The sequence below is a fragment of the Chenopodium quinoa genome, unplaced genomic scaffold (assembly GCF_001683475.1).
Source record: "Chenopodium quinoa cultivar QQ74 unplaced genomic scaffold, ASM168347v1, whole genome shotgun sequence".
Classification (NCBI taxonomy): domain Eukaryota; kingdom Viridiplantae; phylum Streptophyta; class Magnoliopsida; order Caryophyllales; family Amaranthaceae; genus Chenopodium; species Chenopodium quinoa.
In genome coordinates, this window is record NW_018743742.1 from 436,301 (window position 1) to 448,200 (window position 11,900).

Below are 11,900 nucleotides of genomic sequence, written 5' to 3' on the forward strand. Positions count from 1 at the left end.
ATATAAATCGAAACTCGCCGATTCAATCAGTCGGAGCAACGGGTTCAAGTGTCAAGCTTTGATTTCGGGGGTGGAGCGAAGTTTTAAAGCGTAGAAAAGTGGTTTTTCAGGGAGTTCGAGAGTGAATTGGTGAAGAAACGAGGAGAGAAGAGCAAATTTGGCTTTATATTTCCAGAAAATTGGAATTTTGAGAGTCAGAATGCTTAATTTCTCTTAAATACCTCCTCAAGTAACCGTTAAACACTCTCTTCCTTAATTAACTGCCCATTATCCACTCAACTTCCAACTCATTATCTTAATTACAGTTATTTAGTTAATGACTGTTTAAAATCTAAATCTTTTGATTTAATTAAATCATTTACTTCCCTCCATTTTTATTAAAGTCAGACCCGACCCGTCATCCTTCCAAATCGGGTCTGGGGGGCAAGTTGTTTGGGTCCAATTATGCTAATTGGGTTTGGTCATTAAATGATTCAATCTGTGCCAAGTTCAAGGCCCAAGCCTCCATCTTGCCAAGTCAATATAAAGTCAGCGGCCCAAATTGTCATGGTCAGCCCATGATTAAGTCCAGCCCATTCATTCTCCTTGCCAAGCTAAGGTATAAAAGCCTTCAATTACATCATTTATCATTCATTCACATTTAAGCCTCAAGCATTAATTCTCTTGCATAGCTTTCTCTCTCTAAACACCATTTGATTTCGGCATCGGAGGGGCTTTCCTCAGAACCACCCCCGAGGCCAGTTTACGTGTATATGCTGTGCAGGAAACCTTCGGCCCATCATCATTTGGACCGGATTAGTCTTCATCCACTTCATTGGACCTTCGCCAAGGTCCCATTGTTTTCACCCGAAACAATTATATATACAATCGACATCACGTTTTTAAAAATTATGGCTCCACCACAATACACGATATCTAAACCTTTTTTTTTTTTTTTTTTTTGTGGACAGGGACAATATCTAATGTTTAAAAACCACACCATGATTCAATTTAATCATATGCATGTATGGTCCATGGATCATATCATTAGACCACGAGTATGGGCGTATAGCTAAGAGCCAAGAACATAGAGAAAAATCTTAAGATTATTTTGGAAATTGACAGCCTACTTGTTGTCAATACACAGTACTACAGTAGCTAGGCAGTTAGTCAGCCCATCATAGTTGTACACAGTGATAACATATTTCCTATGTTTTCTTTTACATGTAATACAATTTCACTTGTTTATATTTTAACGAAATAGTTTCAAACATCGGATTTTTTTTTTTTTTTTTTTTTTTTTTTTTTTTTTTTTTTTTTTTGAAGAAAGCGGTTAGTGCATTAATTCATGGCAAAAATATCCAAACGTACATATGGGGAAATCTCACAAGGAACATGATTTTCCCATCGTTGATCATTATTCAACGGCACTAACCTAGCAATATGATGGGCAACAAAGTTACCATCACGTTTAACATGAGACCACATAATGGAAGTAAAACAAGAGCTAAACAAAACAATATCCTCAAGGATATTATCAGCCGCAGAGAAGGAGAAAGAACATTTCTTGAGCTTTGAGACTAACAGCAAAGAATCAGACTCAATTATAACATCACTGAAACCATATTCTCCAGCCAACTTAATGCCAAACAGAGCAGCTTTACATTCGGCAATGAGGGGGTCCCATCTTGCTCTAATTCTACGAGCAGCAGCAAATCGAACTTGGCCCCTGTAATCACGCGTCAGCAGCAAATCCCTAATCCAACCCACCCATCTTCACTAATTGAGGCATCTACATTGATCTTCAAAACACCAGATGGAGGGGGGGACCAAATCATTCTGCCAGGGGCTACAGGTTGGACAATTCCTCCATAGATCTTTTCCATATATTCACCAAAGTCTGCAACCAACCTACTGTGCCTTTGATTAAGCAAGTCGTCAAGGTCCCAAGAATTCTCAAAAACCCACCTATTCCGCCTAAACCAGACAAACCAAGTGAGGAAAAGACATTTCTGGAACATCTCATCAGTAAAATCGGAAATTAAAAAGGGTTAAATACTATTTGCATAATTTTTTTTTTTTATAAATTTGTTCATATAAATTTTATGGAGTACTTATTATTTTTTGGTCTGACATGTTCACGACTTCACGTTGAGAACTTGAGATGCATGAAAAAAAAACTTAACTTAGGATAGAATAATAAGAGGTGGCATTGGTTGCCATTTCACATGGTAGGACACTTTCACAGCAAAATTGGTCACACATGAAAATTGGAGAATGCACTTTAATTAGAGTGTTAATCAAGATTAGTTTTTTCCACTTTTAGCAGCCCGTCCCTCAAAAGACTTGCGCATTACTAGCTTGCCCCATTCTTTTTGTAGTACCAAATCATTTCCTACTCAATGAAATATAAAGCTCCTGCTTATAAAGGTTTCATGATCATAGTATAGTATGGAGTTTTGACATTCTTTTTTTTTTTTTTTTTTTTTTTTTACTGATTAAAACTTATGTTATCGAATATTAACTAGACCTATAGCCTATATGTTAATTATATCAAAACGGCCCATGGCATCCCCTATCTTATCGTTTTGGATACCTACTAAAAGTTGAAAATAAAAACACTACTGTAGTGATCATTTCTCAATGAAATGTTATATAGAGGCCACCCCTGATGGGCAAAAGTTGTGGTTCGACCACTTCCAAACACATCAATTATTTTGAACAAGTAGATTTTGGTTGGGTATGGAAGGTACACTGCTCAAAAAATTAATTTGCAATACCAAGGAAATCTAAATACAAGGAGAATTCGAAAGCTCGAAATAGACACAAAAAAGTAGGACAGATCCTTATATTGAACATGTTCTAAGTGCTTGAAATCAAGAATGTATTATTGAAAGATTACAACAAAAAAATCAATGAGATGAACCACAGAAAGATCCAAAGAAATACAATTATTTTCCTATGTACACAACTTGGGAGCAAAGGGCACAGGGCTAGTGAGATAAATGATTAACAATTAACATACACACTTCACATAGGGATGCTCATCGGAAAATTTGCCAAGACTCACTCTTAACAAAATGCAATTATGCAACAGAGAACATATGAATAGAATTAAATTACAACTTCCTGAGAATAATCTACCTTGTCGGAGAGCTATCTGAATCACATTCACATTACTATCTCCGGCTTCAAAATGCTAGTTTTGATCTCCTTGTGGGGCAAAACAACTCCGCCATTGCTGTAAATCTCATCACAGACATGAACATCTTCTCCAAGAACTGTCATATTCTCTACTCGAGCCCACTGCCCAATTGTTGAGTGCCATCCGATGATGCTGCTGGAGATGCAAGCATGTTTTTTGACTCGAACCCCTCGCATAATTGTGCAGCGAGAAAGTCTCACACCCGATTCTATCACACAGCCAGGTCCAATTGCTACATCTGGCCCAATGAGACATCCCTCTCCAATTTTCGCGCTCTCATCAACCAAGACATTGCCAACAATATGAGAGCCACTGGCAAGTTTCGGTGATGAATTCTTTCTCAGCGAGCCAAGGTAGAGCCTCAAGCCAGTAATATAATCTCTTGGTTGTCCAATGTCCATCCAAAAGCCAGGTAGAACCATAGCAAAGAGCTTATTCTCAGATGCAATTTTGGGGAAGACCTCTTTTTCAATTGAAGTGGGTCTTAGTTCAATCTTGTCAAGGACGGATGGGTTCAATAGGTAGATTCCAGCATTAATCTTGTTACCTACAAATATTTTGGGTTTTTCAACAAACTTCTCTACCTTCCCAGTGGATTCCTCCATTACTACAACCCCATACTTTGATGGTTCATTAACCTGTCAGATTACAAACAAGAACATTAAAAATTTGACAAAAAGATCACACAATAATGGTTATCGGAAAATGAAGCGAGAGGCAGTCTAATTTAAGTACCTTTGTTACCATAATCGAAGCCTCTCCTCCATGACTTTTGTGGAACTCAATCATTGCTTTTAACGGGTATTCACTTATAACATCGCTGTTAAGAACAAAAAATGGCTCACCTGATTCATCAACCAGTTTGTCCCTAGCCAAAGCCAAAGGACCAGCAGTACCCAGAGGCTCAGTCTCTTGGGAGCAGGTAATTGTGATCCCAAGCTTAGCCTCAAAGTCTTTCAAGAAGTTTAACATCACCTGTCAAAGGCACAGAATAAATATTTGTGTTAATACTTGAACTATAGCACCATGTGTGCAACTAAGTTTATAGCACGGGAAATTCACCTCAGGTTGGTAATTGATAGCCAAAACCACTTCAGTAACTCCAACAGCCTTCAGAGCTTCAATCTGAACATAATTGCAGAAAGTATATATGAGGAAAAAAAAAAAAAAACTAGTCTTTCACAGCAAGAATGCTTTTACAATACTTACTTGCACATAGATCCAATAGCACCATGTTCTATATTCATGATATTTGGGCAGTTTGGCATTATAATTCTGAAGTCTAAATTGTGACATGACATAAGAATCAACATATTCTTCAAGGTGTCACAAATGGCATAATGCAGGCAATCATTACAAATCATAGAGACACATCAAATCCCGAGAGCAAATATTCATAATAGAGCAGATTACAAACCTGATGCATGATCATTGGCTTGTTAGCGAAATCGACAAGAGGCTTAGGGACACTGAGTGTCAATGGCCTCAGCCTGGTTCCAAAACCTCCAACAAGAATCAAAGCCTTCATCTTGAATCACTAAATTGCTTTCCTTCTTGTATGATTTGAAATCAAAACCTAATCATATATAAACATATGAAACAATGAAGCAGGGCATAAAATTTAACACTGTTATGAACAAAGACAACGTCAGGGATGAGCTCCATACATTAAGCAATATAAGCATCAAGTATCAACAATAAATCTATGTGTCAATGTACAAAACTAGAAGAATATATTTGAGCACATTGAAAGAACTATGAGACTCCCTATGAATTAAGTATCGCATTCTAAATCTCTACAGAATTAAGTCAAAACTTCACCACAAGTTTACCACAAATTTTTATATCTCCTTTCCTGACTGGAGGAGAAGTGACAGATAGTACAGGCCTTCCTGAAATCCTTAACGAGGATAAGGGAAACAGGCAGCTTAAATTTGATACTCTCTGAAACTGATAGCTTTGTAAATGGCACCAGAGTAACAATAAGATATGGTTATCAACTTATCATGGTGGCGAAGTTTTTATACGTGCATCCTACAAGTTGGCCAGATTGGATTACATACTTTCCTATCAATGCCAGTTCCATCGTATCCCAAACACACTCTACAGGAGGCCTACACTAGTCATACGTCATGGTAAAATGTCAGAATCCTTATAGACTAATACAATTCCTAGCACTTTCAGTCATAAGCCTTCCTTCATGGTCCTTAATTTCTAAAATCCATTCTCACTTGAGCTGACCTAATCAATCCAATTATTTACTCAGCATTCTTACTCCCTGCAATAGAAAATTCCACCACTTCTACCCCCCTAGTTCACCCCAAAAAAAGTACTCGTATCATATCTCCTCAGATATAAAAGTATATAACAGCGTACTCTTCTGCCTAAATCTGCCTTTGTTTGATTCTTCCCAATGAGTCCAGCAATCTCTATTTGCTCACTCAGACTAAACACAAACTGTAAATATGTTTAGAGCTTACTCAAACACAGTTTCCTAAACATTAACCAGATAGCTGAGGCAGCATACCTTATAAGATATATCGCGTAAACATGATTCATTCTAATATGTTTTCTGGTTGTTTAAAATGAAACAAAAAATCCTAGACATAATAACACAAGTCTGAAATTATATATTCCTAAAGCACATCATCAAACAAAATTGCAATGTAGACTAATCAAATTTACAACAGCAATCCATATAAATTTAATATTAATAATAAATAAAAAATAAAAAGCAAATCTTCGGAATTTGAATGAGATAAATAAAAAAAAAAAAAAAAAAAAAAAGCAATCTAAAGATTATGACTTGCTTTGACCAATTCCCCTAACCAATTTATATCTCTTACGATCAAAATCAATGCCAAATTGAGGTTATAGACCCACTCGGCTACTCCCAATAAGACCAATGACATGAGGACTGATAACCAAGACCCAGGATCAAATTCCGTCTATAGTTAATTCAAGCTAAAAAAAACAGTTCCTATAACAACCCACAAGATCAACCACACCAAACTTACAGAAATCATAAGAAATTGATAACAGACAAAACCCCACAAACTAAATCACAAATCCCAGCATTGCCCATTTCGTTACAAGGGTCTAAAACCCACAAAAATTTAGCAAAATTAAGAAGAAACCCAGAGATCCAGCAACATGATTAAGAACAACAACAACAATGACAACATAAAATTGCTTAATTAATTAGAAGGGTAAACAAAATATATATATAAAAAAGATGAGATTAGAAGACCTGAGAGAAGCAATTGGGTGAATCTGATATCCCTCTTTCTCTGTCCTGGAGGAAGAAGGTGTCGGTCGATGGATTGTTGAATGGTGATGAAATAATGGGGAAATAATGAATAAATGTAATTTGAAGGAACTGTTTATATATACCAGTAGTTGAAAATACATATGTGAGTCTGCTTAATTTTACCTTTAACTCGCTTACAAGTTTTTTATTTGGTGTTTTTATAATTCTATTATGATTTGTATTTTGTATGGATTAAAATCTACTCTTCCCATTTGACTAGTTGGACAGCCAACAAAATAAATAAATAAAATAAATCAATTTAATAAACAAAAACAAAGTCAATACGTGTACTCTCTATATAATTTGTACTTTACATAATTTGTACTTTATGATATACATAAATAAATTCTTCTTCCAAAAAAATAAATAAAAAATATACACATATAAATGTATAATACATGCAATTTTGTTTTCATATACTCTTACCGTAGTTTGGCTCACAATTATTGGATCAAGAAAATCATGAGTATTGATGTTTGGTTAGGAGTCTTTTAACTTACCTTAAAAAAATATATATGGTTCAATCTAATTAGACATAATCTTGTTAAATTTATATTAATTAAGGATAATTTGTCAATTACTACCGCAAGTTAATACCACTTTGTAAATAACTACCGCAAATTAAAAAAGTTGTGAATTACTACCGCAAAAATTTTTTAAGATGTTGCGATTACTACCAAACCCCCATTAAACCCAACTATGACGTCATTATATCTCTTTAACCCGTGTTTGACCATGGTTAATGGCTTTAACCAGCCCCCCTCCCCCCCAAAAAAGAAAATGGGTTAGGGATATAATGACGTCATGGTTAAGGGCTTTAACCATGGGTTAAAGTGATATAATGACGTCATAGTTGGGTTTAATGGGGGTTTGATAGTAATCGCAACATCTTAAAATTTTTTGCGGTAATAATTCACAACTTTTTAAATTTGCGGTAGTAATTTACAAAGTAGTATTAACTTGCGGTAGTAATTGGCAAATTTTTCATTAATTAGTTTTAAAATATACTCCGAATCTATTCTTCGTAACATTATAATCAAAAGAGAATGTAGGGAGTTTTTTTTTTTTTTTTTTTTGAAAGGCGGAACGTAGGGAGTTTAAATTATACTTTATTGTGTTTTCTCTTTCAAGATTTTCCAAATAAATAAGTATCTATAACTATTACTAAAGTTAAAACCGCTAACATCATCTTTGTACACATGTTATTTTTTAATTAAAAAATTTCCCTCCAAAATTAAGTATGACATCAGTATTTTATTCAATTTTTTTTATCTTTCCAACAAGTAAATTCAAATATTAGAAAGATTATTTTTTAAAAAATAAATAAAAGTATGAGTATCAAGTTATCAACTATTAATTACCAAATATGCATTAATGACCTTTTTCTTCCTAAAAGTATCCTTTCATATGATTTGTTGCAAAGGCAATCAATTAATTAATGATATAATATTTATAAAATTTCTTAAATCGTGCATCGCACGACTATTAATCTAATAGAGTATTAAAGGAAACTCCCAAATACTTTATCCCTTTAACTCCGTATTAGTTTGAGGGAGATAGCCCACCACCCTAGGCTTTTTATCGTGTTTTCGCGCACTTGCCATTTGCCACCACTCTCTTCTTTTTTCTTTTCCCTTTTCCTTTTTCTTTTTCTAAATGAGGGAGTTGAGTTAGGTGGTGTAAACATTTAGATGTTGAATTTGTGTTAGTTGATGTTTTGCTTTGTAAAGTTTTCATTTGGAGACACAAAATACCAATATATTCATCAAAATTTTACAAGAGGAGAAGATTTATGTATATATAACGTATTATTTTGCATTTAATAAATTATCATTTAAAAAAATTACTCATTTATTTATTTAGTACGAGTATATACGCCCTCAAAAATTAAGTACTCGAATACTACATATAGTACATAATTTCAATCACCATACAATCCATTGAAAATCAAGTATTATAGAACTAGATTAACGAAGTACCCATTTTACGAGTGTAAATATACTCATCTCTCTTTCTTGAGATAGCTCAAATGGAATTTCCTTGATGTGAAGGAAGGGTGCCAAATCTCAATCCTCCCAATTACAAACCTTTTAGTGTTTGACCACCAACCATATATTATAATTTAATTTGTGTATTTGGACCAAATTAACCTAAATTCCTAGTCCCTCCTACATATTACAGAACAATTTTATAAAACAATTTCATATGTCAAAAGATTAAATTGTGTTTATCATAACAAAATATAGGTGCAAGTGAAATTATTTTTTAATAAATGCAATAACTTTAGTGATAATAGTAAAGCTTATTCCAAATTTACAAAAATTTTCGTTATAATTTTGAAAGTGATTGTAGGTAAGCTTAATCTTTATTTTTTTTTTTAAATATAAAAAGAGAAATTTGCTATTTTTTACAAGTACAAATATGATTGTAAATTTTTCTTAAAAATTTATTCTCCTTATATAAAATCATTGTCATTTTGATGATTTACCAATAACCATCTATATAAAACAAACTTTACTCCATACTAAAGTATCACCTTTAATTTGGAACCTAGGTACCTAGCAAGAATGGTTGATCTTTACCAAAACTCCTTTGACCTTTGACAACATTCCAAGTTATTGTTACACTTGGTAATTTGGTATATTCTAGGTATATAGGCAAATTAAACAATTAATTAGCTTCAAACAAAAAGAGAAAAAAAAAAAAAAAAGAACACTCTTAATGCATACTATGGGCGGTTTTCTTGCCTCACATGAAATCAATGTGCATTTTGTGGACCTTTCATGTTTCATTAGTCATAACACGTATCATAATTCGTGCACCATCAACATATAAATGTATAATGATGTATACAATCATTAGAGATGCATGCAAACATTTAATACTTGATCCCTTTTTTAATCTTGCAATAAGCATATGGATGTATAATAGTGATGTACCCTTACTCCGTATTAGATTATAATAGTAATGCATAATTATTATTCTCAATATGATAAAATAATTTTTAAGCTGACGTTTGACTATATAAATACGGAACTCATACAATTAATAAGGAATTCTTCACAAAATAATAATAATAATAATAATAATAAATAATAATAATAATAATAATAATAATAATAATATAGTAATTTTATTTAGTTAGTTAATTATGACATACTTTGTGTATTTTAGAAAATAAATACAAAGAGACTATATTAAACTATTAGCTTTTATTAGTTACAACTATTTATTTTAATTTTATATTTTATAATTATCACTTATTAAACAAATTTTTTCTTTCATATATTTATAACATTTGTCAATTGTCATAGTTTATTTTTTTACTTTCTATTATCATTTGTGAACAAAAAATTTTAAGACAACTCTACTGAGATAATTAAGGGTGGACAAAAAATCCGATCCGATTTTTCCGATCCACGATGCGAGTGATCCGATCCTAAAATTCGGATACCCGATACCGTTTTTTACATTTCAGATAATTCAGATCGGATATCCGAAAATTTTCTGATTGGCTTCGGATCACAAAAATTTGAAAATTCGGATATCCGATTCAATCCGAAAATTACTTTTTTTTATATATAAAAAAAACTTTAAAACAATTACAATATTTAACATTCTCTCAAAAAATCGAAACTCAGAATCAAATGCTCCGCCCATATCAACTAGACAACTGGTGTTTAGAATACCAAGATATTCATGACTTTGTTCTTTCTACTTGGCATCGCAACGTCAATGGCTCGCCAATGTTTGTTCCCTCTAAGAACCTGCAACATGTCAAGTCTCTTATTAGGAATTGGTGTCTCAACAATAAGAAATTCTGGGGCATAGATTGGAAACATTTTTCGAAGGATCTTGCTACTGAGGGTGAGCTAGTTCATTCTCTCCCTGATGCCTCCCTCTACATGTCCAATATTGTTACTTCAAAGGATAATATTTTATTGCAGCTGCAATTCCGGAGACAACGCTGTAAGAAAAATTGGATACTTAAAGGAGACTGTCCTTCTAAACTTTTGTTTTCAAAGGTTAAAAGTCGACAAAAAAAGAATGCGATTAGTTCCTTATTTGACGATCAAGGGACTCTTCAGCATGGCCAGACGGATGTCCAGCGAGTGGTTGTGAAATCCCTAAAAGATACCTTTCGATGTGATACTATGCATCCTTATGATCCGGAGATTGATATTGTTCTACGAGAATTAGATCTTCCTCGTCTCAATTCTTCTCAGCTTGCAAACCTGGATCGTCCCTTCTCTACTTCTGAGATTCGCACTGCTATGTTTTCTCTAGGAAACAGTAAGTCTCCGGGTCCGGATGAAATTACCGTCGAATTTTTCAAGACCCACTGGGATGTTGTCGGCGACTCGGTTGTCTCTGGCATACAAAGCTTCTTCCACACGGGGTTTCTACTAAAAGAATGGAATCAGTCCCTTCTTGTTATGATTCCTAAGATTGGTACACCAACGGAGGTGGGGCATTTACGTCCTATCAGCCTCTGTAATACATTGTACAAATGTGCCTCCAAGTGTTTGGTGGCAAGGATGCGCCAATATCTTCCTCTTCTCATCTCAGATTCTCAACATGCCTTTGTTCAAGGTCGCGTTATGACGGATAATATTTTGATGGGTCATGAGTTAATGGAGAAAATTAATTGTTCGAAAACTGGCAATAATTGGCTCGCTTCGATCAAAATCGATATGAGCAAGGCTTATGACAGAATTCACTGGAGTTTTCTTTTACAGGTGCTTAAAGCCTATGGGTTTCCGGATCGTTGGTTTCAGATGATCCAACAATGTCTTGCCATGGTTTCTTACAAGTCCTTGATTAATGGCGCTACTTCGGACTCCTTTAAACCACAATGTGGTCTCCGCCAGGGTGACCCCATCTCCCCGTACCTTTTCCTTTTCTGCATGGACATTTTCTCTCGTATGCTGCATTTGGGTCAGGATTTGAAGCTTTTTCAAGGAATTAAGTTGTCTAGAAGGAGCCCGACCATCTCGCACTTATTCTTTGCGGATGATGCTCTCATCTTTTTTCAGGCTTCGTCAACAGCCTGTACTAATATCATGCAGATTATTCAGCGGTTTACTAAGATATCAGGCGAACAACTTAACTTATCCAAATCCTTGATTAAGTTCAGCCCTAATATCTGCACGTCTGCTCAACAAGGCTTCAAATCATTGTTCCAAATGAAGCATGTTCAGGTGTTCGATCATCATTTAGGAGCTCTTATTGATTTCGTCGGAAGAAAGAAGGATCACTTTCAGTTTCTCATCGACAAAATTACTGGCCGAATTAATTGTCTAAATGTCATACGCCTCTCACAATCGCAGAAGTTAATTTTTATTAACTCAATCCTTATTGCTATGGCTTCCCATGTTCTCGCTTGTTATAAGTTACCCGTCTCTG

At 34.3% G+C, this 11,900-nt stretch overlaps 1 protein-coding gene across 1 annotated transcript; it reads right to left on the reverse strand.

The window, feature by feature from the left end:
- Positions 1 to 2,799: 2,799 nt before the first annotated feature.
- Positions 2,800 to 6,644, reverse strand: LOC110684713 (mannose-1-phosphate guanylyltransferase 1-like). Its single transcript, XM_021861156.1, has 5 exons — positions 6,435 to 6,644; positions 4,602 to 4,760; positions 4,247 to 4,309; positions 3,920 to 4,159; positions 2,800 to 3,822 (listed from the first exon to the last, which is right to left on the reverse strand). Exons 2-5 carry the CDS (start codon positions 4,710 to 4,712, stop codon positions 3,151 to 3,153), a joined length of 1,086 nt encoding a protein of 361 aa, XP_021716848.1. The 5' UTR covers positions 4,713 to 4,760; positions 6,435 to 6,644; the 3' UTR covers positions 2,800 to 3,150.
- Positions 6,645 to 11,900: the final 5,256 nt, after the last annotated feature.